General features: G+C 38.6%; 1 protein-coding gene across 5 annotated transcripts in view; it reads right to left on the bottom strand.

The window, feature by feature from the left end:
• Positions 1-27,320, bottom strand: part of NFX1 (nuclear transcription factor, X-box binding 1) — a 70,328-nt gene that overhangs the window by 16,254 nt on the left and 26,754 nt on the right. For 4 of the 5 annotated variants that reach the window (XM_077761870.1, XM_077761871.1, XM_077761874.1 and 1 more), the window contains exons 6-15: positions 26,830-26,901; positions 24,969-25,108; positions 21,002-21,101; positions 20,701-20,918; positions 15,421-15,518; positions 12,037-12,067; positions 7,394-7,473; positions 6,144-6,252; positions 2,317-2,436; positions 67-146 (exon numbers count right to left, since the gene is read on the bottom strand). In XM_077761870.1, coding sequence (XP_077617996.1) covers positions 67-146; positions 2,317-2,436; positions 6,144-6,252; positions 7,394-7,473; positions 12,037-12,067; positions 15,421-15,518; positions 20,701-20,918; positions 21,002-21,101; positions 24,969-25,108; positions 26,830-26,901 — 1,048 coding nt within the window. Of the gene's footprint in view, positions 1-66; positions 150-2,316; positions 2,437-6,143; positions 6,253-7,393; positions 7,474-12,036; positions 12,068-15,420; positions 15,519-20,700; positions 20,919-21,001; positions 21,102-24,968; positions 25,109-26,829; positions 26,902-27,320 lie in introns of those variants that run through there. The other variant, XM_077761875.1, reaches the window with a different exon arrangement.

Raw genomic sequence — 27,320 nt, 5'->3', positions numbered from 1 at the left:
TAAAAGTAATTCAATCATAAATCTCTAGCTGGAACAATGAATACTTCGGAGAGAGAGAAAACTTACCTCATGTTTGCCCATGCACCACTTCTGAGTTAGGAAAGTACAAGGGGGACACTTCTCTTCACTATGACAAGAATGATACACTGTTGAGAGAGAGGAAATTAGGAATTATGTCTAATTAGGCATAACGTTTAAATAAAGCCACAAAAAATTATTATACATGTTTTAATGGCATAGGACATGGAACTTTTTTAAGTTTAGAAGCTGGGAATACTTTCTAAAATGTACACAGGAAAGTAAAAGGTAAGTGGCTTTATTTTAAAGTGCTGAAGGGTGAGCATGAGTAAGTAAAAGAAACCCCACTAAGGTGGGACAGACACACCAAACACAGAAGCAGAGGAGGCAGCTTTTCCACTCATCTCCTGCAGCACAGCCCCTGGTCTGTCCATTCTACTCATTCTTTCGGCCCTATCTTACACAGCTCAGATATCTCTCTGCTGCTCATTCCATCTGACATATTCCTCTGATTCCTTTCAATTTCCTTGCTGCCTTTAAGAGGCAGTTAATTCTAACTCATCTACTCCAACAAAGCCTTCTTTGGCTGACCATACCCTGCCCAGAGCTGTCTTACACTCCCTAATGTCGATGGCTTGCTACCATGTTATTTGGCCCATCTTCACGAAATGGTTGGTTGTGTTATGTGCATATAACTACCATTCTCTTCCTCTTGGGAAGAAGAGAAGAATCTCAAGATCATGGGCTACTTTTTTCTTCCTCTGAATCTCTCTCTGTGTCTGATACCATGGCAGGTATACAACTGACTTTCAAGAAAAGTTAAAAGAATGCTGAATAAAAGCAGGCTAAAACAACACACCTAGTCAATGGTTAAGGTCTTACTATGGACATTAGCCACCAGGATTTGGACTTCATCTGTGACATTTGCAAGTGACTGTGAAGGATGGAGTGGGTGAGTATTGGCTTGGGCATTTACTTCATCTGGTGTGAACACCGAACTAAACTGAGAGGGCCCGCCAAAGGTCCCCAGGAAAGGAGGGACGTTTTACTTCATGAGGAATTTACTTCTCTTTCACTCTATTAAAATACTCAAAAAACTGAGAACCGTTGTCTATTTGTCAGTCTGACTCATATGGCTTACTGTAAGTATCAAATCTGGTGACTTCAGTCATTTCAGGTTTGCCTCTGAGACTTGGTAAAATGAAATGATGAGCCTACTATGGTCCTAGAGGAAAGCTAGTGACTAAGCTGGACAGAAAATGGGTGGTATTAAGTAGCTATTGGCTGGATGTCTACAGCAGTTTATGAGAGAAGAATTAGAAATAATTGTCCAGCAACATGAGACTAAGTTATGGCCCATTCATATAACAGCACACTCCATTAACCACTACAAATTTCTTTCTTTCCTTTTTTTTTTTTTTACAAATAGTTTATTGTCAAATTTAACCACTACAAATTTCTATTGTAGAAACATATTGATTCATAACAAGAGAGATTAAAATTACAATAAGAGGGAAAATTCCAGTTAAAATAAATTAGGATCACACTTTTATTTTATGGAAAAAAAATGCAAATATCTATTTTGCCCAGTAAAAAGCCCAAGAATACATACTAAGGTGTAAAAAGGTGACATGGATAATTGTAGTCTTTTGACTTCATTTCTTTTTTTCTTTTTTAATGTTGATTTATTTATTGAGAGAGAGAGAACATGCGTGTGAGTAGGGGAAAGGCAGAGAGAGAGGGAGAAGGAGAGAAGAAGAGAAAGAGAGAATCTTAAGCAGGCTCTGTATTGTCAATGCAGAGTCCCTACACACGGGGCTCAAACTCACAACTGTGAGATCATGATCTGAGCCGAAATCAAGAGTTGGATGCTTAACCAACTGAGCCACCCAGACGCCCCTCTTTCTTTTTATACAGTAAACATATATTACTTCTCTAACAACAGCAACAACAAAAACCAAGTTATTTTCAATTCTGCAAAAAGATGTTCAACTTTGAAATATAAATCAAAACTGAAGGCAACAAGAAAAAAAGTCCCTGAAAGACAAGATAAACTGGAAATTCTCCCAGCCTTTCAGGTGTGTTTGATATCCACAGAGTAAAGAAATGGAGGGCACTGCTGATTCCCAGCTATGGCCCAGATCACAGACCCACCTTCACAGAAGCAGCCCCTGAGAACAGGGAACAGGGGTGGCCATCACCACATGACCTCAGAGCAGTAAAGACTGTTATGCAACATTCTAAATGACAGAGTGTGAGACAGGCTGTGAGGTGGAGAGGCAAGGAGTTGGGACCCACCTGGATGGTCACATTCATGGATTCTGGCGCAGGTCTGGGTACATTCAGGGGGTCTGGTGCCACAGGGAACTGGGGGGTAGATCACTGATGCACCACAATGGCAGGTTAACTCATCAAAACCTGGTGGAGCAGCAATGAAACAAAACAACCTTTCAGGATGAGCACATATGTATTTACATAGACANTATATAGCTTTTTAGTTTTTCAAACTCCTTTAGTTAGGAAAATGGATACAGACTATGAAAGCTACAGGTAATTAACAAGCATATAAAAATATGTATTTGAATATAAATCTCAGAGAGCCACTGAAGCCATTCAAAAAAATTCTTATAGGTATAATCAATACTTATCATACGAGAAATGTGAAGTTGAAATGAAGCACCGAGCTACATTTGAGTTCATTACACACAGTTCAGAAGCCAAATCAAAATGAGGGCTCACACTGGACAGCTCTAACAAGTAGCCCACCTTGTCAAGAGCTCTCCTAACTCTTAAATCCCAAGAGGAGTCAGTTTTCCAACTCTGAGTTATAGTAGACAGAGGGCAGGCCTTTGGCCATGGTCCTCAACAAGGTCACCAAGAGTCAGGAAGCCAAGAGCTCTCAAGATTCTTCTACCTACGGCTCTTCTCCAGTCAGTACTCTCTTCAACAAACCCTCCAGAGGCTATACAATGTGGTGGAAAGAGTCCTATAAATACAGTCAGGAGACTTAGGTTTCCTACTACTTACTGGTTCAGTGACTGTGGGCTGGTAATTTAATACCGCTAAGCTTCTTACTCATTCAGTGAGGAAACCAAACTTTGACCTGTCCATTTAACAAGCTAATATATGTGAAACAGCTTGGTAAAGGGCAAGGGGCTATGTAAGTTGCTGTCATGGAATCCACATGTGTGATTTATACCAAAGCACCGACTCAACTCCTTTCTGAAATGAAGTAGGCCTAGCATTCTATCAAAGACATTTTGGGAAATCTTGATCTAGGTCAATCTTTTAATGTAGCAATTCTCAAAGTGTACTCTGTTGACCTTTAGGGGTCCCTGAGATCTTCAGGAAGTCCATAAAGCCAAAATTATTTTCATTATCAGACTAAGATATTATTTTTTGCCCCACTATGTTGACATTTGCACTGATGGTGCAAAACCAAGAGCTGGTAAAACTGCCAGGGTCTTAGTGCAAATCAAGGCAATAGAACCAAACTGTAATCACTGTAGTTTTCATTGCCACAATAAAAAAGTCCTTGATGAAGCAGTAAAGAAAAAAAACCTTGATCCTTAAATACATGTCTTTTCCATAATCTGTGAAATAAAGCACTTTTGCTGTACACTAAAATATAGGTTGGTTGTTTTAAAAATCTGTTTGTTTTTATGGTGAGCCTGGGTGACTCAGTTGGTTAAGCATCCGACTTCAGCTCAAGTCATGGTCTCGCGGTTCATGAGATCGAGCCTCGCACTGGGCTGTCTGCTACCACTGAGTCTGCTTCAGATCCTCTGTTCCCCCCTCCCTGCCTCTCCTTCATGCTCACTTGCTCTCTCAAAAATAAACATTTTTTTAAAAATCTGGTTATTAAAAATAAATATGCATGTGCGCTTCGGCAGCACATATACTAAAAAAATAAACTAATATGGGATAAGAAACCATCAAAATCCTAGAGGAGATCATAGGCAGCACCCTCTTTGACCTTGGCCAGGCAATTTTTTTTCTAGACATGTCACCAAAGGCAAGGGAAATGAAAGCAAACATAAACTATTGAGACTTCATCAAGATAAAAAGCTCCTGCACAGCAAAAGAAACACTCAACAAAACTAAAAGGCAACCAATGGAATGGGAGAAGGTATTTGCAAATGACATACCTGATAAATGGTTAGTATCCAAAATCCATAAAGAACTTATCAAATTCAACACCCAAAAAACAAATAACCCAATTAAGAAATGGACAGAAGACACAGACATTTTTCCAGAGAAGACATCCAGATGACTAACAGACACATGAAAGGATGCTCAATATTACTCATTGTCAGGGAAATACAAATCAAAACCACAATGAAATACCACCTCACACTTGTTAGAGTGGCTAAATTAATAACACAGGAAACAACAGGTGTGGGCAAAGGATTCAGAGAAAGGGGAATTCTCTTGCACTGTTGGTGGGGATGCAAACTGGTGCAGCCACTCTAGAGAAACAGTGTGGAGGTTCTCACAAAACTAGAAACAGAACTATGCTCCCAGGTTACTGGAGGGGTTGTGGGAGGGGGGATGGGCTAAATGGGTAAGGGGCATTAGGAATCTACTCCTGAAATCACTGTTGCACTATATGCTAACTTGGATGTAAATTTTAAAAAAATTAAATAAAATTTTTTAAAAAGTCACTGTCAATTAAAAAAACAAAACAAAAAAACCTGCCCTACTATCCAGCAATTGCACTAGTAGGTATTTACCCAAAGAATATAAAAATACAGATTTGTATGGGGTACACACACCCCAATATTTATAGCAGTATTATCAACAATAGCCAAACTATGGAGAGCACCCAAATGTCCACTGACTGATGAATGGATAAAGAAGATATAGAATATATATACAATGGAATGTTACTCAGCTATCAAAAGGAATGAAATCTTGCCATTTGCAATGACATGGATGGAGCTAGAATGTATATACTAGTTGAGTTCAGTCAATCAGACAAAGACAAATACCCTATGATTACACTTGTATATGGAATTTAAGAAACAAGACAGGTGAACATATGGAAAGGGACGTGGGGGAAAAGGAGAGCGAAAGAAAACCACAAGAGACTCTTAAAGACAGAGAACAAACTAAGAGTTGATGGAGGGATGTGGGTGGGAGATGGGCTAGATGGTTGATGGTTATTAAGGAGGACACTTGTGATGAGCACTGGGTGTTGTATGTAAGTGATGAATCATTGAATTCTACTCGTGAAACTGATACTGTACTGTATGTTAACTAAAATTTAAATTAAAAAAAAAAACTCTAACAAATATTTTTTTAAATTCCTCATTTTAATTTCTAATATGATAAATATAGATATAATTCACATAAATAGAGCTCATTGAGGGTCCTTGATAATTTGTAAGAATGTAAGTAAATCCTAAGATGAAAAAGTTTACAAATTGCTGCTAATAATACAGAGAAGGAAGACTGCTGAGGACAGAATTTGGGTCAGTGATATTTAAGAGTAATCCATTAATGAACTAGATTTCATTTTAGAATTGTTGCATACATCCCAAGTTTTGTACATTCAGGGATGACAATGCAGCATGAGAATAACTTTTTTTTTTTTTAAAGGCACAATGTATCTGAAATACTTAGGCTTAGTTGAGTAACCCATCCCAAACTAAGCAAATCAGTCCCTCAAAATATATTATGCCTGAACTTCTAGAAAACTCTAGAAAAAGAGTTCTTTTAAAAGTTAATTTATTTTGAGAGAGAGAGAGAAAGAGAATTCCAAGCAAGCTCAGAGCTATCAGTACAGAACCTGACGTGGGGCTCAATCCCACCCACCGCAAGAATATGACCTGAGCCAAAATCAAGAACTGGATGCTTAAAGGACTGAATCACTCAGGCGCTCCTAGAAAATTCTTTAATCAATCAATCAGTTGATTAATTAATTTCTGAGACACACAGAGCCAAGTGCAGAGAGGGAGAGTGAATCTTAAGCAGGACCCACACCCAACACAGAGCCCAACATGGCGCTCACAACTGTGAGATCACAACCTGAGGCGAAATCAAGAGTTGGAAACTTAACCAACTGAGCCACCCAAAGGTCCCTAGAAAACTCTTTAATAAAAGTATACAGTGAAGACACTCACTAGCTTGCCAGCATGACTGGCAGTTCCCACGATGACAGGGTTCTTCACATCTATGAAGGCCACAACGGAGTTTCCTCCCACAAATCAAAGGACACTTGTGCTCCTTATCCTGGGAAAAGATTCATATTTGTTTGCAAAATTATCTACATTTTATATTTTCCACAAACAACAAGAAGATTAATAAAAAAATTTTTCCATAGTTATGGATGAAATGATGTCTGAGATTAGCTTCAAAAAAATCAGAGGGAGTAGGTGGGGATGTGGATGAAAGAAGATTAGTCATGAACTAATGACTACTGAAGCTGGACACTGCATACGTAGGACTCATACTAATCTTTCTGCTTCTGTATATGTTTGAAATTTTCAATAATAGGAAGAAGTCTTTATGTCTTCAAATACTGACTTATAAATAAGTCTTTTTTTAAAATGTTTATTTTTGAGAGAGAGAGAGTGAGCAGGGGAGGGGCAGAGAGAGGAGACAGAGGATCTGAAATGGGGTCTTTGTAACAGTCTGATAGAGGGCTTGAACTCATGGACCGCGAGATCAGAACCTGAAGTCAGATGCTAAACTGACTGAGCCACCCAGGTGCCCCTAAAAATAAGTCTTAATATGTTGTACAATTTTATCATTCTTCATCTTATCAATATGTAAACTTCAAAAATAACAGTTATGTATATGATATGCATACATAAGCATGTTACATGCACTACTTTGCTAACGGCACTGTGTGATCTTGTTTGTATACACAAACACACACATGCAGGACATGGTAAAACATTACTGTCAGGTAGTACTGTCTTTATTTAGTTTCATTTAAGTGAATACTTCAGATAACTGAAAACTGCTCCTTTCAAAAATGCCCCACTCATTTTGTCTACTGACTTGATCCAAGTTGTATATGAAACCCAAAGCCCGAAATGCTAAGACCAGACTAGTCAGTCTGTGTGTTGGGACAGCACACAATCTCCTGCAGAGGACTGTATGCTCATCTGATGGTCTTGGGCTCTGGAGTCTGAGGGCTTCTGTCTTTCTTCTTTCTCTTCCCCCATACTTCCACTGGCATACTTCTTGACTTGGCTAAGGCCTAAAAAGGCTCAGGTCTGTCTCTCTGGGCAGCTCTCTCACTGCTGCTCAGGGGCCTTTCCTAGTGATTTCTGAATCTGGGCTGCATTCCAGATGGCTGAGGTTTCTAGATGCTCAGCCCCTGGATGAATGCAATCTGACTGTACCTAATGACAGGTCCACTTACCACACAGCATATCTCATTACATTTATGTCGTCCACACAACCGTTTCTTGTTACATCGCTTATCACACATAAATGTAGCATCTGTTGTGGCCGATTAAAAAGAAAAAAAAAGGCAAAGGAGATGAACATTCATTCAATAAATATTTGAATGACTATAAGCTGAAGAAACACATATGTAATAATATAAATAAATTAGCTACGGTGAAAATACATATTAAAATCAGATATGCTAAAATTTTTTTACCTGTCAGATTGTTAAAAAAAAAAAAAAGACAATATGGTATGGGTGAAGGTGTAGAGAACAAGGGACACTCAGTGGATGGGAGTATAAACTTTTGGTTCACATATGTATCTATCAAAAATTTAAATGGTAATTCTGTTTTAAGTAATCATTCCTACACATATACTTTTGAAAATATATTTTTATATATTTTGTTGCACAAACAACAAGAAGAAACACAAATTGGGCTTGATCAAAACTGAAAGATTTTGTGCGCCAAGGACACCATTAAGAAAGTGAAAAGATAGCCCACATAATGGGAGAAAATGTTTGCAAATGATCAGTCTATAAAGGTCTAGGATCCAAAATACATAAAGAATTCTTACAACTCAGCAAGAGAACCCAATTAAAAGATAAAGGACTTAAACAGAGCTCTTTTCCAAAGAAGATTACAAATGGCAAAGTACATTTAAGAATGTTCAACATCTGTTTAACATAGTGCTGGAAGTCCTAGCATCAGCCATCAGACAACAAAAGGAAATCAAAGGCATCAGAATTGGCAAAGAGGAAGTCAAACTTTCACCCTTCGCAGATGACATGATACTCTACATCAAAAACCCGACAGACTCCACCAGAAGCCTACTAGAACTGATCCAAGAATTCAGCCAAGTTGCAGGGTACAAAATCAACGTACAGAAATCGGTTGCATTTTTATACACCAACGATGAAGCAACAGAAAGAGAAATCAAGAAACTGATCCCATTCACAATTGCACAAAAAACCATAAAATACCTCGGAATAAACCTAACCAAGGATACAAGAGATCTGTATGATGAAAACTATAGAAAACTTATGAAGGAAATTGAAGAAGACACAAAGAAATGGAAAAACATTCCATGCTCATGGATAGGAAGAATAAATATAGTTAAGATGTCATTACTACCTAAAGCACTCTACACATTCAATGCAATTCCAATCAAAATTGCACCAGCATACTTCTCAAAACTAGAACAAACTATCCAAAAATTTGTATGGAACCACAAAAGACCCCGAATAGCCAAAGTAATACTGAAAAATAAAACCAAAACGGGAGGTATCACCATCCCAGACTTTAGCCTCTACTACAAAGCTGTCGTCATCAAGACAGTATGGTATTGGCACAAAAACAGACACATAGACCAATGGAACAGAATTGAGAACTCAGAAGTGGACCCAAAAGTATACAGCCAACTGATCTTTGACAAAGCAGGAAAGAATATCCAACGGAAAAAAGAGAAAAAAATTAAAAAAAAGCCTTTTTAATAGATGGTGTTGGGAGAATTGGACAGCAACATGCAGAAGAATGAAACTAGATCATTTTCTCACACCATGCACAAAAATAAACTCCAAATGGATAAAGGACCTGAACGTGAGACAGGAAACTATCAACACCCTAGAGGAGAAAGCAGGAAACAACCTCCTTGACCTCCACCGCAGCAACTTCTTACTTGACACATCCCCAAAAGCAAGGGAATCAAGAGCAAAAATAAACTGTTGGGACCTCATCAAGATTAAAAGCTTCTGCACAGCCAAGGAAACAACCCAGAAAATTAAGAGGCAACCAACGGAATGGGTTGAGATAGTTGCNAAAAAAAAATAAATACATGTTTGAGAGAGAGAGTGCATGTGAAAGTGAGCAGGAGAGGGGCAGTGAGAGAGGGAGAGAATCTCAAGCAGGTTCCGCACTGTCAGCGCAAAGGCTGACATGGGGCTTGATCTCATGAACCATGGAATCATGACCTGAGACGAAATCAAGAGTAGGATGTTTAACCGACTGACTACCCCTGAATTGTACGCTTTAAAACGGCCCATTCTATGTTACGTGATTTTTACCTCAAATTTTAAAAATAGGCTAGGTGCTGAAGTGTTTATAAGTAAAATGATGTTTAAGATTTATTTTCAAAGTATTTCAGTGAAAATAAAAAGGAGGGAAGGGAGGGATGAATGAAACAAGATAGGCAAAATGCTGATTACTGATGATAGGTGACAGGTACATAGGGGTTTGTTATACTAATCTTTCTACTCTCACATATGGTTAAAATTTTTCATCATGAAGTTTTAAAAAGTGGGACAAGATGGATACTGCATTATTCATAATGGGGAAAAAGTGGAGACAAACTGAATGGCCACCAAAAGGGCAACAGTGAACTACATTGTGGCATACCCACATACCAAATACTGTGCAAGAGGGAGAGCTATATACATGGACATAGAAAAATGTCTTTGATATATTACTGGGAGAAAAAAAAACCCAAATTGCAAACAGTATGTTTAGTATAAACCTAAGTTTAGGAGAAAAAAATAAAACTAACAGAAAAAGATCTGGACATAAACCCAACAAACTAGTAACATTTTCATCAGGGAGGGGGAACTAGGAGGGGAAAATCAGGTTAGGGTGTATTTTCACTTATTCCTTTATATTGTTTTTATTCCTTTTTTTTTTACTTTAAAAGTGTATTAATGTAATTTTTTCAAATTATATATATATTTTAAAAGTTTTTTTCATGTTCATTTATTGAGATAGAGAGACCGCGCATGAGCAGGGGAGGGGCAGAGAGAGAGAGGGAGACACAAAATCTGAAACAGACTCCGAGCTCTGAGCTGTCAGCACAGAGCCCTACACGGGGCTTGAACCCATGAGCCGTGGGATCATGACCTGAGCTGAAGTTAACGGACTGAGCCCTTAACTGACTGAGCGACCCAGGCGCCCCTCAAATTATACTTTTAATAACCAAAATTCTGACTGTGGTTGTAAGGCAGATATTTCTGGTTACCTCCCAAACAACCACTCATCACCTTCTTAAGGCTAACAGAGCCTTAATTTTGTTAAAAAACTAGGTACCTGTGTGCTCCTCAGTTTCAGGGGTGAATGTAGCATAGTCTAGCTTGTTAATTCCAATACCCTTGCTAACGGTGGGTTTAGGCAGGAACATGTGATACGAAGTGTAGTGAGGTCTTCTAAGGACAGTTTTCCTTGCTTTTAAGAAGAGAAGGAAACTTAAGAATCTCCTTCTTTCCTTTACATATTGCTGGGTAAGATGCTAATGTGTGGACTTGTTGTAGCTAACTTTTAGCCATGAGGGGAAAACCAAGAAAATCAGAGAAGCTGAACTGGAGTCCTGGAATCAGGTTGGAATTAACCAACCCTGGAATTGTTTGCCTCCTTACTTCCTATTACGGAGACAGTAAAGCCCCTGATTGCTGAAGTTACTTTTCCTTGGGTTTTTGATACCTACAAACAAAAGCATCCTAACCTAAACAGCTTTCTTCCTGGCCAGAATAAAAGCTTTTTGTTTTGGATACATTTAACTTCTACCACTTTTCCAAAAAGGTTTTAAGGTGGCTTAAACAAAAGACTAAGTTAGCAAAGGACAGAATCATAATAGTGTGGGATGCCAGGATCAAGGACAAAGGAAGAAACAATATTGTAGGCCTCAAGGTTAAGACTGTTCCAGGTATCCAACAGTCACACCAAGCCTTAAGGGGATCTAGCATCAGAGTCAGTATGTAAAAAGTTTGCTGCATTAGGTATTATTCTCCTTCACCCCCACAACCACCATTTTATTATGAAAAAAATTTTTTTTAATTTTTTTTTAATGTTTTATTTCTAGGAGAGAGAGAGAGAGAGAGAGAGACAGCGTGAGCAGGGGAGGGTCAGAGAGAGAGGGAGATACAGACTCTGAAATAGGTTCCTGGCTCTGAGCTGGCAGTCGGCACAGAGCCCGATGTGGAGCTCGAACCCACGAACTGCGAGATCATGACCTAAGCGAAAGTCGGATGCTTAACCGACTAAGCCACCCAGGCGCCCCTGAAAATTTTCAAACATATAAAAATTGAAACCACTTTACAGTGAATATCCATATGCCCATTACTGAGATTCTACCATTACTTTTTCACCTTTCTATCCACCTATCAATTTATCTTGATATCTGATGCATTTTAAAGTAAGCTTCAAGGCAAACCATGAGAGACTCTTGAATGCTGACAAAAACTGAGGACTGATGGATGTGGGGGGGAGGGGGGCATGGGCATGGAGGAGGACACTTGTGGGGATGAGCACTGAGTGTTATGTGGAAACTAATTTGACAATAAACTATTTGTAAATAACAAAATAAATAAAACTGCTTGCAGGAAAAAAAAATAAAGTAAGCTTCAGATATGACTACACTTATCCCCTTTTTGTTTGCACTTCATTAACTAAAATTCAATTTATGATTTTTACTTTCCTTTTGAGGTAAAAGAAAATGAAATATGTAAAATGAAATAAATAAATCTTAAGTGTGCCTTTGCTGAATTATGACAAATATATAACACAAACCCCCACCAAGAAACAGAACAATTACTTTTACCCCAGAAAGTTCCCTCATGCCCCTTCCCAGTCATACCTTCACTTTTGAGATTGGTGCATGGAAGCTCCTATGGAAAAAGGAAAAAAACAAACAAAAAAACCAACAGTAACTCTTTTAGGAACAAATGAAACAACACAACTATAGTATAATGCTATATATAACATGTACATCCTAAATATCCTATGCTTCTCTGGTCGTCACTTACCAGCTTCACCTGTCTGGAGCTAGGTTAGCCCTGTCTCTTTTAATATGCTTCACTCACAATGGGGCTCCCAGTTTACTGACACTTCATGCAAATATAACTGTAACAATCTTTGTGGTCTGGCCTCCTAATTTTTTTTTTTTTAATTTATTTCTGAGAGAGAGAGAGAGACAGCGTGAGCAGGGGAGGGTCAGAGAGAGAGGGAGACACAGAATCTAAAGCAGGCTCCAGGCTCTGAGCTAGCTTTCAGCATAGAGCCCGACGCGGGGCTCGAACCCACGAACCATGAGATCATGACCTGAGCCGAAGTCGGACATCCAACCGACTGAGCCACCCAGGCGCCCCTCTGGCTTCCTAATTTAAAGTAGAGTTTAGGAATTATAAAATCTGAATGGAAAGAGAGGTTGCTAAAAGTGTATATATAAAACAAAGAAAAATAATTGCCTGTCAAAGGTAGACAGAAAAAGTCACAAAAAGCAGAAAAATTGAAAACATATAATAATCTGGTACCAGAGGCAAACAGCTCAACACACTTAAGAGCAGCCTGACACCGCAGAAATGCAGCAAAGTAGGATATAGTAGTCCTCTGGCATTCAGTTTTATTACTTTGGTAATTATGTATGAATGACCCCTAAGATCTATCACATGTAACTTGCTGAGGCATGATCCCAAATAACATGTGTGGAGAGGATGCTGTGTGGGGAACAAGTCAGTCACCTGGGGGAGAGTGAGCCTGACTGCCCAGCATCTACATCTGAATTTGGCTTTGATGTCATTTACAGGTTGCTAGGTATTTAGAAACTAGCAAAATGCTAAAAATACTCTTTCTTAGAGAAAATAACTCTGAAAAAAAAAAAAAGGGCAGTTACTACAGTTGATAACAGAAGTAAAAAAGTCTAAGAAATGGAAGATTCTTGGCTACAAAGATGTCTTAGACACATTAGTTGGCTGGGTTGGATGATAAGAAAAAGTTCCCCATACGTTCTCTAGAGATATAAAGCAAAGGTGACTCATGAAATTGCTTGAGTGAGTGCTTCAGTTAATGCAAACACTGGAATGCAGAGACAAAATGACACACTGGAGTGGTTACCTATAACTGCGGGTAAAGGCAGAGCACACCTATCCCGACAAGCAATATGAATTACCAATAAAAACTTAAATACAATATTCTTTTTTAAGAGGTACTAAAATAACAGCATACATTTTTCAAAGATTCCCACCAAAGTGATGAAAAGAAAACCACCTCTGAAGCTTTAAGAAATGTTTAATTTATCTAGAAAACTCACTTCCAGTGGAAAAGCCCATTCCATTACAAAGACATTACCTGAAAAATCTGGCTAAAGAATGAGGTGATAATCATCAGTTTCAAAGAGATTTTTCACTTTGTCAAACGTTTCAACAGAATTCATACTGATAGTTGAGTGCCTCCAGCAACTTTAGAATAAAACTTTTATTTGTAAAAATTCACTTCATACACAGCTTTTCATGAATACACTCACTGCCATGGGATCTACCATTAGAGGGAGTGAGGACAGACAGTGAATGAGAATCAAAAAAGCACAGAGGGAGAAGAGGATTGTTGGGGAGAAAGAAGCAAACCAATAGTAGCCATTTCTAGCTCACACATCCCAACCCTGCTTGTGCTTCTAGGTCACAAATGGCACCTCTGGGCATCACTAAATTTGTGATTACTAAATCACAGTATTTCACAGTCTTCAAGGTCCTATATCTGACATTCAAAATATCTCTACTGCCCCCTGTATTCTGGTTTCTTTCAGGGAAAACAACTGTGCGCGGACATACATACACACACCTTTTGCCACACGTAAATTACATTATTTTTACATTTTAACTCTAAAGCTTACCCAGTAAGCTAGCTGCCAATTTCTGGACTATACCCTCAAAATCATTTGCAAGTCAGCTGCTACCCAGACCTTGGGCTTGGTAGCAGCTGAATATGCACTGAAAGTGGGTCAGAGAGGACAGATCTATAGTTGCTATGTTCCCCAAGTTGGATTTCCCAAAGACTTCCACAGCAAGGCTCTTGTCTCTGGTTACAAACATAGGAATGAGCATGAATTCCAAAATGGTAAGATGTCCTTTTTATAACAAAAAAATCCAATCAAAACTGCCCAGGGCAGAAAGTAGAAATTGACAAAAATAGTTGCATAGTGAAGAATTAACCTTACCGAAAGGGTGGTCTGGCATTTGCCATTGGCTTCTGGGAGGTAATCTCTAAGCTCCTGGAATATCATGTCTGAAAGGAGTGTCATTATTTGCCTGGGGCCTTGGGGCATCAGATAGTCTAACATGATTTAGGGTACAGGCTGGCCATACTGAAAAGTCTTAGGGTGGGGACTGGCTACACCACAAAGACCAATAATAAGCTTTAGGGTGGGGAGTTTGCGTTACACAGTAATGGCAGACCTCCAGTGACACTGGAGATTGAGATCAGCTACATGGGCAGTCAACCATGTCTACACAGTGGAGCCTCAGTAAAAACTGAACACCAGACTTGGGTGGCCTTTCTTGGTTGGCAATATTCCATGCATATTATCACAAAATAATGTTGAGAAAGTAACGCTGTTCCAGCTCTACAGGGAGAGGAGAATTAGAGGCTTCTTATTTGGTACTTTCTTGGGATTCTGCCCGGCATGTTTCTTCCTTTGGCTGATATTAATCTGTATCCTTCCCCTGTAATAAACTGTAACCATGAACATAACAGCTTTCTATGAGTTCTGTTGAGTTCTAGTGAATTATCAAACCATGAGAGTGGTCTTAGGGACACTGGACTTGCAGTTGGTACCAGAAGTTAGGGTGGTCTTGTGGACTACTCTAATTTAGCAGTTGTCTAAACTCTTGCAATGAGTGTCAGAAATGAGGGTGATCTTACGGACTATGTTCTCTCCAACTTCTTAGTTAGCAACAGTGCACTTGTTCTCTCCTAGCATCTAGCATTATCACACTTGTATTTGGTAGAGCTATCTGGATACTTGCCTCAGCCCTATTACTGGCCTCTGAGCCTAGAGTGCTACCCACCCCCCGGCCCATACCTACCCTACAACTGATCCATGGTTGCTGTCAGCATATACTGGCTGGGTTGAATTAATCATACATAGTATGACAGGAATAAAACAAGTTACTTTGATTCTTCCCATCCCATAATCACTAATTTAAAAGGTACTGCGATAACAACGCTAACATTGTTTAGGATTTACCTTTGTTTTGAAAGAGCATCTGCAGGAAATAACTGATGTACGAGAGCATGGTCCACAGTCTCCTTCATGGCAGAGCTTTTCGCAGGTATGAATGAAATCTTTAATAAAAATGAAAAGAGCTAGGAATGAACACTGCAAGTACTCATTTTCAGCCTCCCAAGTTCACTTAGCCACACTGGTCTTCTACTTCTATTTCCTCTAACTCCAGAATCAGAGTTAAGGGAAGAAGGATGTAGTCAATGCCTCTTCCCCTATCTTCCCTTCATCTGGCAGGCTGGGCCTTTTCTGGCACAGACAAGGCCCAGAATCAGTCACTGGCATATCCTTTGGCGTGCATGATGATTTTGCTTAAGTCAAAAAACAGATCTTCTGACTTCTTTCTTTAGGCCTCAGGTCTCGAGTTAGACTTGAACAAGTCTCCTTAAAATTGTAGCCATGGATGACTTTACTGAAGTACTCCTGACTCTGAAAATAATCTGGGGATCATAAACAATCAGAAATCATGATCCATAGTCTCAATGACTCAAGCTCTGGGACCATCTGGTGATAAGAGGCCTATCATTCATTCTGCTAAATACGTTTAGTACAACTTCTGTTTCAAGGACCACTCAGAAATTGGCCACAGGTCTCTTATCTGCTGTTGAAATGATGTATTTTTTCCATCCTTTTATTTTCAGCCTAATTTTATCTTTAATGTCTGTTTCCTGAAGATACCACATAGTTGAATCTTGTGCTTTTTAAAAAAATTTGGTTGGACAATCTCTGCTTTTAAGAGTTTAATCCATTCACATTAATGTTATTATTGATACAGCTGGATTGTATCTGATGCCTCATGACCTTGTTAATCTAATCTTCCTTTACTGCTTTGTTTTGCATTAAGCGAACAGTTTCTAATTTAACATTTTTTCCTTTAATCGAATTTTTCACTATATATTTTTAATGTGTTTTTTTTTCTTTTTTGGGAGAGTGTGGGTGTATAAGTGCGAACAGGGGAGGGGCAGAAAAGGAGGGAGAGAGAGAATCTCAAGCAGGGGCTCAATCCCATGAACAGGAGACCATTGACCTGAACTGAAATCAAGAGTCAGAAGCTCAACTGATGGAGCCACCCAGGTACCCCATTTCACTGTATTTATTTTTGGTTATTTTCTTAATAGATGCTCTAGGGCTTACGATACACATCTTATCAGAATCCACTTCAGATTTATTCTAACCTAATTCCAGTGAGATATAGAAGCCTTACTCCTGTGTAGCTTTATTCTCTCTTCTCTTTTATGCTATTATTGTTATACATATTACGTCTATGTGTTACAAGCCCAACAATATGTTATTATATAACGTCAAGTCTATTAAAACTGAGAAAAGAGCAAGCATACATAGTTTTTTACATTCATCATTTTTTTTTTTTACCATTTCCGGTTTTCTTCATTTGTTCCTGCAGGTCTGAGTTACCTCGTGCTATCACTTCATTACTTTAGTACAACTTTGATCCCACCCACCTCCTTTGTGCTCTTATTGTCAGATATATTTCCACATGTTACAAGCCTAACAATACAATTACATATTTCTTATACAACTGCTTTTTAAGTCAGCTGCAAAAAGAATATGCTTTTATACTGTCTTTTATAATTTTGCAATTACATTTATCCGTTTATTTTTTTTTTTTTTTTTTTTTTTTTAATTTCTAGGAGAGAGAGAGACAGCGTGAGCAGGGGAGGGTCATAGAGAGAGGGAGATACAGACTCTGAAATAGGCTCCAGGCTCTGAGCTGGCAGTCAGCACAGAGCCCGACGCGGGGCTCGAACCCACGAACCGCGAGATCATGACCTAAGTGAAAGTCGGACGCTTAACCGACTAAGCCACCCAGGCGCCCCTACTCTTTGATTTTTCAAATGGATTTGAATTTACATCTGGGTTTACTTGCTTTCAGTCTGAAGAACTTCCTTTGGTATTTATTGTGAAGTAGATCTGCTAGCAATAAATTGTTTCACTTTCTTTCTTTCCTTCCTTTCTTCTTTTCTCTTTCCTTTTCTTTAAAGTAGGCTTCATGCCCGGTGCAGAGCCAAAGAGGGGTCTTGAACTCATGACCCTGAGATCAAGACCTGAGATGAGATTGAATCAGATGTTTAACTGACTCAGCCACCAGGTGCCCTTTTATTTTCATTTCTGAAAGGTAGTTTTGATGAACAGAAGGTTCTTGGTTGGTAGCTGTTTTTCCCCAGGACTTTGAATAGGTCATCTCAGTATCTTCTTGTTATCATGTAGTGTTCTCTATTGTTTCTGATGAGAAGTCTGCTGCTAATCTTATAGGGGTTCCCTTGTATGTGAGGAGTCATATTTCTCTTGCTACTTTCAAGATTTTCTCCTTGTCTGTGGCTTCCAGCTTTTTACTTGTGTCCAGGTGTAGAACTCTGAATTTATCCTATTGGGAGTTGAGCTTCTCGGATGTATAGATTAAAGATTTTCAATAAATTTAAAAAATTTTCAGTTATTCAAAATAATTTTCTGTTTTCCACTATTCTGGCATTCTCATTACAGATGTTTGTGTACTTAAAAGTACCCCCATTTCTTTGAAGTGCTGTTCACTTTTCTTCATTCTCTCTCTCTGTTGGTCATAAATTGCTTAGCAGTCTGATCCAATGAAATTGGATGAGGGCAGTTTTTGAGGCAAGTCTGTGAAATCTGTTTTGACTCCAGAAGGACTCCTCTTAGCTATCTCTATCCCTGGTTCTTTCTACTGAACTAGCTGGCTTACAGTTTAGCTACATGCCCTTTATTAAAAAGAGCTATTATTTTCTGAAGGGTCTTTAGGCCTGAACTTCTCCACATTGTTTAAAATTGAAGTCCTTTTCTTTGGGGAGTACTCTGGGGCTTTTCTTTTTTTTAAAATAGATTACCTTTCTCCCCGAGAGAAGTCTCAGTTACGTACTTTTGGTGCTAAGTGGGACAGTAGCCTCTGGTTTTCTTGGCTTGTTTCTCCCAGTGTGGATCCTCTGCTCTACAAGCGAGCTGGGGTGAAGATGACTGGGGCCCCAACATTCTAACCTGTTGTGACTGGAGTAAAACTTCTGACTTATGGGTAGGGCTGTATGGAAGGGAGCCCCCAACCTCTCAGCTGTGTTTACCAGAAATTTAGCCTCTTCAATTTGGAGTTAGAGGGGATGAAAAATGCTGGCAGTGTGCTCCTCCCAGTGAGACTTGGTAACCCCTGCCTGGGATCTTAGGGTAGAGGAAGCCTCATCTTCTTGGCACACCTATCCTGAGGGGAACTTTTGTTAAGCTGAGCTGGGAGTGGAAGGGAGGGTATGGATTTTGACTTAAACAACACAGATTCTTCCTGTTCTTACTGAGTTTTAGTAGATTTTCTTTAATAATACTTCTTCATTTGATGTACGCCCATTGGACAATTTCCAGAGACTTTAAATGACTGCTTTTCTCCAGTGTTATTTGTTTTGCTGGGGAGTGAGTCCATGTAGCTCCTCACGTTCCCATCCTGAAAGCAGAACTCTCCCTAATGTCTTATACTAAAGCTATTTATCTAGGATAAAAATTCCTACTGAGTGAGATACTAAAAGACCTCAGCAAACTTTCTAAAGATAAGCCAGATCTGAATAAACTTGAGAGTCACTGTTTGTTTTCACATGGGCTTGTCTTTGAGCTTCTCAATCCAAGTCAGCCTAATTCCTTACAAATTTTCCATGATGAAAAACCTGATGAGGAATAGTGGTTACCCTCAAATCCCTTGATCTGTTCTTATCCTACTCCTGGGGCCGGTTTATACTGATAATTACTATCCTTCTCTTGCTCAAGCCCCCTGCATTACCTATTTCACATTTCCTCTTTCTCTCATTGCCAACATATCTTAGCCCCATGGTAGGGTTTCTTCTGGTCATCATATATAAAATTGTTATAAAACTGATCCATGAGTTTTCTGAAAAGGGAAGACCTTCACCATCCTTCTTGATTTCGAAGTCATTTAATCTCTACAGAGTTTATCCGAAGATACGTTTTCACAGTTGGCAAAGAGAACCAATAGACAATTGATTTTTCTAATGCAGTTGAAATGTGTATTAAAATATGAGAAAAGAACATTCCTCCTTCTCTATACACAATTTTAAAGTTAGACTGTAAAAAATAGAGTAGGATGTACCTACTGGTTCCTGCTGGTGTTTGGAAGAAATGTGAAATCTCTCTTTTTGATAAACATGGAAACCAAACCTGAAGATTCTAGTTTTGCCACAGTTATAGGAACACCTCTCCTATACAAACTCAGTTGCCTATCTCCATTCTTCTAAACACATGGCCTTTGAACACTCACCCAGGAGGGAAGGTGCCAAGCCATTGCAAAACTATACCGGTACATCCCCCAAGGAATGCTTCAGAACGTCTCAGAACTCAGACTATTACTTGATAGCTAATTCCAACAAATTTTTTTCTGGTTTCCACATCCAAGTAATCAGAAGCCACAAGTCAGAAGAAAGGGAGAGTCACTAATGGTAGGCACAAAGGCATGCTAAAAGCATTGCCAAGAAAATAAACAACCAAAAGCTTTAACAAGTAGATAAACAATTCAAACTGCACACTGGTGTAGGGAAATTGCCTGAGAAGCCTCAGCCAGCCCTGAGGGCACCAATGTATCCAGCATAATACGATAACTGAGGTTCAGGAAAATGATGACTCTGGGTCAACAAAGGGGAAAGACTTATCTTCAGTAAGCTCTATTTAAAGAAAGAAGAAAATATGAATTTTAGAAAACTGTCCATCCAAAGTGATGCTCAGGGGGTCTTATCCCTCAACCAGAGGGGAAAATTAGCTATAGAAAATGTATTTCTTGAGTGGTCCAAATGGCTAAAGTTTTATTATACTTAGAATTTTAGTTCTTAAAACATCTCACCCAGTTATTTAACATGTTCCTACCATATGAAAATGCCTTTAAACACTCAATGAACCCTGGATTAGTAAAACGATAGATCGTGTTCAAATTAGTGTAGGCTACTAAGAGAAATTATAATACCCTCATGGGATAGTATCTCACCGCAACTGTCCTGAGTTAGCAATAAAATACCTGAAGCAAAAGAGATCACTTGGGCAAATGTGAGTTTTCACAAGTGTATTGTAAGGAGGAAAGAAAAAGTGCCCACACAAATTTGATTAATATTTCATTAATATTCTTAAAAGCCTCTGATATTATAACTAAAATTTAACGTTATTCGGCTTATGAAGTCACTGCTGGCAAACGTTTCCATTCATATTTTTAAAGACAACCTTATGCCTACTAGTTACCTAAGGAACCACATGGCAGAGGCTTGCCGCACACTTTTCCACATGAAGGGACAGGATCCATGCATGTTTTCCGACCACTACTTCCAAGTTCTAGTAATTGGCTGAGAGGAGTTTGGCCACAAGGGCAACAGCGCACCAGCTGGGGGAGCCTGGGGCATGGCTGGCAGGGCTGAGGGTGGCACACTTGAGAACATGTATGGTTCCCACATTTCAAGACCCTGTTAAGAAAAACAACAGACTATTATGTAATTGTTGCATAAAATACAGCTTTATTCTAACTGAGAAAAACATAAAACCTTACTTGCCACATATCTTTAAACAACCAAAGTCGCCAAATCCATCAGACTTTCCGACATCTGTTCCACATAACACGTCTCGGGAAGTGTTGCCACAGTAGCATACTTGAGGACACAATTTCAGAAACAAAGGTTAGTAACCTGTATGGGTTCTTAAAATATTCCAAACAATCTATAAGAAAGCACAAAATGCTATTCATTAATGTTGATCAGACCCGATGCAGAAATAAATGTGGTATATACAGCAGTTCTAAGACCCACCCGAAAGGCTTAATCATAGAAGAAGTGAAAAAGGCTTTGTAAGACTGTTGATATCTCATGGTGCCTCTGCAGCACATCCCCAAAGCAGCATTAAAGTGAAGCAATCCTCTAAATTAATAGGCTACTATCTGGCACATGAGGCCATGGCGGAAAGCTATTCATTGTGCGGCTCCCTGGGGTCCTCTGGAGATGTTACAGAAGATGGGAGTGGAGTCGTGGAGGAGTTGATGACTAAATCCTTCCCATCTTCACGTCAACCCAACCAGCAGAGATTTAGTACTTTATATACTGGGGTTCACAGAAAATGCCTGGAAAAACTCTATTGCTAAAAAGGAATCAAAAAATTTGTACAGTATAAAATCCTTAATAATTTGTATTCTACTGTTGAATTTGAAGTAATCATGTTTGACTATTGAAACTCAGTATAAAGTTCAAACAACTCAAGACTTATTTGCTAGATAAAGAACCTGGTCCAACTTCCATAGACTTCCCTCAGGGTTTAAGAAATAACGAGTTCTAACATGCCTACATTGGTAAAAGTAGAGGGTGAACCCACCCATAAAGTCATGACAAACTTCAGGCCATAACTCTATTGCTGCTTTAAATGACTTCCAAGGTCAGGAGATGCTCTTTCCAGTCAATTTTGTGGGATTTTAGACATGTTTCTTATTAATTATTATTAACATCTTACAAAATCTAGATCCCTTTATTATTTCTTTAAGGGCAAGAACATCATATATAAAAAAGAATATTTTAGTGATAGCTTCCATCTTATGTCCATCGCTCTTTGTGGTGTTAGCAAAAAGCATTTATTGGGACTATAAAAATTGTAAACATTTTGAAATAAAAGTGTGTTTTTAGATACAATGAGAAACTTTCTTCAGTAATGGTTCTTTCAAATTAGAAATGGAATGTTCCTTGAGGAAAAAGTAGAATCGCTAATTACAGACTTAATAAAATGCTGCTAATAGGCAGAATACTGAGCTTTGAAAAGAAACTATCAGCAGTGAGAAAATATGAGAGAATGTATTGGACTCTGTGTCTCTGTCTCCCTCAAATATAAACTAAAAACATAAAAAAATTAAAAAACAAGAAAACCCCAAAAAAACAAAATGGAGCCCCAGATCTATCAGGGAATAATCTAAGTACAATACTAAAAAGCCCTGCTATGCTTAGGCACAAGAGACAGCAATATTGAGCTGGTGACAGAAGACTTGGATAGAGTCATTGCTGGTTGAAAAGTATGGAACTAGAGGAGTCTGGGAGAAGGTCTCTGCTGCCAGCTTTAGCCTATTCAGCATTTTTATCAACACATGAATGAACCCCTAGAAGGAATGCTTATTAAATCTCTAGATAAGGCTAAAAGGGATCTTAGGAGAATTACAAATAAAGAAGAGAAACCAACTATACTCATGGCCATAACAGTCTCCTAGATATTTACTGTGGACAAACAAAAAGTCTTCCACTGGGTTTGAACAATCAACTACACAGAAACAGAAAGGGAGACTGGGATCCACACAGATTTGTATAAAAAAGACCTAGTTGAATTAGCTAAAGAAGCACAGTTATGAATCCAGAACTAAAAACAGTCAGCATCAAAGGGACTCTCATACCACAGTCTTTACTGTGAAGACCAAACTGCCAGTATATACTTAACTCCTGCCTCATCTCAAAAAGGATTTGAGGTAGTATGTAAGGATATATGAAATATAACAAAAGAACATAAGAATTAAAAAAAAATTTTTTTTAATTTATTTCTGAGAGAGAGAGAGACAGCGTGAGCAGGGGAGGTTCAGAGAGAGAGAGGGAGACAAAGAATCTGAAGCAGGCTCCAGGTTCTGAACTAGCTCTCAGCACAGAGCCCAACACGGGGCCCAAACCCACGAACTGTGAGATCATGACCTGAGCCAAAGTTGGACACTTAACTGACTGAGCCACCCAGGTGCCCCCAAAAAACATAAAATTAAAGATGTGAAAAGTAAAACTTTGGTAGAGATACAGAGTAAACCATAGCTTAAAAAAAAAGCACACTATAAAGACAAACATTAGGGTAGTTATACAAAGCTGCTAAGATAAAAAGATCAATAGTCTTTAAGGAAAAACAACTAGTCTTGGAACTAAGGCCAGACAGGAATTTCTCCCAAGACAACCCATAAAGAGAACATTGAGTATTACATGGTACAGTTCCTTATATGAAATCCTTATAGCACACAACACAAAACATCTCATAGGGCTGTTACTTATCTTAGGTGCCAACACAGATCAATAGCATCACACCAAGGTGAAATTTAATAAAATAAAACTCTATAGGGTATCAATACATTATAGCCCAGAATCTCTGCAGATCAGGGGCTACTGTAAAAACAGAGGAATCATATAGTATGTATTTCTTTGTGACTTGGTCTTTCACTTAAGTATAATGTTTGGGAGGTTCATCTACTTCATAGCACGTATTGATACTACATTCGTTTTCATGGATGAATAATAATCCAATATATGGCCATACCACATTTGTTTATCCATTCATCAGGTGACAGTCATTTAAATTGTTTCCACGGTTTGACTATGATGACCAGTACTGCTATGAACAAACATTTACAAGTTTTTTTGTACATATACTTCCATCTCTTTTGGATATGTGCAGAGGAGTGGAATTACTGGGTCCTATGGTAAAATTCTATATTTAACCTTTTAAGGAATTGCCAGACTGTTTTCTAAAATGGTTATACTATATTACTGTGGTTTTAACTTACATTTCCTTAGTATTTAAAGGTGTTAAGCACCTTTTGTGTGTTTGTTGGCTATTTATAGTTTTTCTTTTGTGAAGTATCTGTTCAAGTCTTTTGCTCATTGTTAAAGTTGTTCATCTTTTTTAGTTACTCTGTAAGAGTACTTTAAATGTTAATGGTATCTTCTGATGGACAGAAAGTTTTTAATTTTGATAAAGTCCAATGTATCAATTTTTTTCTTTTATGGTTAGTATTTTCGTTGCTTTGTCCAAGAAATCTTTATCTAACCCCTAAGTCATGAAAATATCCTCTTATAGTTTATACTGGAAGCTTTATGTTTCTGGGTTTTACATTTAAGTCTGTGATCCATGAAGAATTAGTTTTGTGAAAAGAGTAAGATGGGGTTGAGGTTTGTTTTTTTCCTTATGTATACATCCAGTTGTTCTAGCAAGATCTGTAAAAAGACTTCTTTCTCATTGAATTAGCTTAACACTGTGGTTGAAAATCAACTGACTGTAGGTTTGTGGGTCTATTTTTGGACTTCAGTCTCTTCCATGCATCTAGTAACCTACCTTTAACAGCAACAACTGCAATGTCATCATTACTGGAACTTGGAAAGTCTTGAAATCAGTTTAAGTCTTCCGAGTTCATTCTTTTTCAAGATTTTTTTTGGCCTTTCTATATCCTTTACAAATAGTTACTTTTTATTTATTTATTTTTAATTTCCCAAATAGTTACTTTTAAACGGCATTTAAAAATCTACTGTTCAAATTCTACAGGACAATGCACTATACTGATATCATGTAATTAAAATAATGAAAACCATCTAAGCATTAATTTATCTCTAATTCTTTCTACCCAAGGTACAGAGCTACAAAGGCCTTGTGACTATAGACTTGAACCAATCCATGTCATCAAAACAACTATAAATAAGGTTCCAGAAAAGTAGGCAAGTATTGCTGGTTGGCTACCCACCACTTACCCTGGTTCAATATGATCCGACAAGGCTGGCATTGACCCCCATGGCATAGCTCAGCACAGTGGTGCTGACCACAATTCAAAAGATTCTCACATGGATTGGAACAGTGGACGGAAACAGCCTGACCACAGCGAACTGTGTGCCTGGAAAGAAAACAGATGTAAAGACAGAATTAGTCTAACATTGGACAAGTTTCTGTTGGATAGCTAAACAATGAAGCCCAAACTTTCTCCCCCCAAACTATCAAATCTTTCTCTTGGCCCCATTTCCTCACTTTTCTATTTCCTTCCTCCAGTCTTTATTTCCTCAGTTACTCTCCTCTTCTCCACTCTTTCTTTTTTCTTCTGCTTTGCTTTCCTTATTTCCCACCCTGCCTTTCTTTCTCCCCTATATTCTGACCAGTGAAAAAGTGAAGTTCCTCTCTCTGGATTTCTTCTGCGTTCCCACAGGTTGTGGAACTCCCCCTCTCAGGCAGGAGGGAAAAGAGCCTGGAGCTCCCACAATATCTTACAGATGGAGGTAGGAAAGCTGTAGGGGGGTGGGGTAGTTATAATACACATACTCAGACTGGAAGTATAATGGTATTCTCCCGGAACCCAGTACTCTGGGACTTTATGCAGTTATAATACTTAAGAACATACTGTATGTGACTTTGATTTTGGATGGGAATATCATTCCGGCTTTGTTCCAGTGAGTACCCTAATTTTACTGACTTAATTGGCTAGATAAGGAAATGAGGTCAGTGTTTTTGGACAGCTGTCTTCAGGTCTCTTCCAGGGTAATGGTTTAGAGCTTGGAGTCTACTCTCCCACAAGGAGTCTGTCTATTTATTTTGAGAGAGAGAGAGAGAGTGAGAGAGAGAGGGGCAGAGAGAGGGAGAGAGAGAACCCCATGCAGGCTCCATACTGTCAGTGCAGAGCTTGACACAGGGCTCAATCCCATGAACCGTGAGATCACGACTTGAGCCAAGAATCAGACACTTAACCAACTGAGGCACCCAGGTGCTCCAGCAAAAAGAGTTTTATTCTATCCCCCACTTTGTTTTAAAAAGTCACTGTTATATACACAAAAATCAGTTTCCTGGGCTCAGCATCATGTCTAATATCAACTCCTGGAAGTGAACACTACTATTTCTATTTTATGATAAGAAAAATGAGGCTCAAGCAACTTGCCCATGTCAGTAACCAATTAGTGGTAGAGCCTAGATCTAACCTGGTCTTTCTAACCCAGAGCCCTTGCATGTGACTTTCAGGTCACACTATTATCCTTTTAAGTTCAGTAAATACTAAACAAATGAGATTCACTGAAAATTGTCTCAATCTCATTTTGTCCTGTGGTTCCAAAATCATTTCAGGGTCTTACTAGGCCTCAGAGATCTTCCAAAACTACCACTGATGCTTGCACTGATGATGGAAAACTTGTTATGATAATGAAAAGAGGGTGGACTCTGGGATCACTTATTCTTTCATTCAACAATATTCACTGAAAACCTCCTAGATGTCTGATATTATGCTAGGTACAGGTAAATCAGGTAAATGGCCCCTGTGTCCTGAACCTTAACAAGCCTGGGTTCAATCCTGGTTCTTTCATCCACTAGAGAGGTTAAGAAAAAAGTCATTGTCATCTTGGCATTTCACTTGAAATGGGTAATCTCACCATGCATACAACTTCTTAATCACTTATAAGACTGCAAAACAGGATTGGGCCAGTAGAACAAACTACTATTTACAGAAAAGCACTATTTATGCTTACCACTTATTTATATCTACCAACTAATTCTCATTTTAGAAATTCACAGATAAATCATCAATGTAGAAAGTGAAGTCTTTAGAGTGCAATTCTAACGTTACAGTTCTAACTTTACCTGGTCCGTCCACATTCACATGTTTTAGTCATAAAGGCAGGGCACGGTGGGCAAGGTCCTGGATGGCAGAGACTGAAAGAGAAGGGCTTAGATGAATAAAGCATACTCATATATCCAAACCTGAACAGAGCTGCCCCTACTGGGTCTTATTGTGAATGTGGCAACAAATAAACCTACTACAAAATGTTTTAGCCTTTGTCTAAAGTTGATTAAACTATTTAAACAAAGATATCAACAATGTTTTCATAGAGAAAGAACTGATGGCATTATCATCTTAGAATATTTAACCAGGAAAGTAAGGCCCAAGTCAAAATACTGGTTTTATTTGGGTCTGACAAAGATGACATTTCCATATATGGTCTTAGTCCACCCAGTGAGATGTGTGGGGGAAAGAACAGTTGCCACTCAGATGAATGGTAGGATAGGCACTGGAATCTTTTAGAAGATCAGAACCTGAGTGAAGCAATAAAGTGTAAATCTAATAGGTCCAT

This window comes from Crocuta crocuta, unplaced genomic scaffold (genome assembly GCF_008692635.1).
Source record: "Crocuta crocuta isolate KB4526 unplaced genomic scaffold, BGI_CrCroc_1.0 scaffold204, whole genome shotgun sequence".
Taxonomy (NCBI): Eukaryota; Metazoa; Chordata; class Mammalia; order Carnivora; family Hyaenidae; genus Crocuta; species Crocuta crocuta.
The sequence above is the reverse complement of the archived record's forward strand: the minus strand, read 5'-3'. Positions and strand labels throughout refer to the sequence as shown.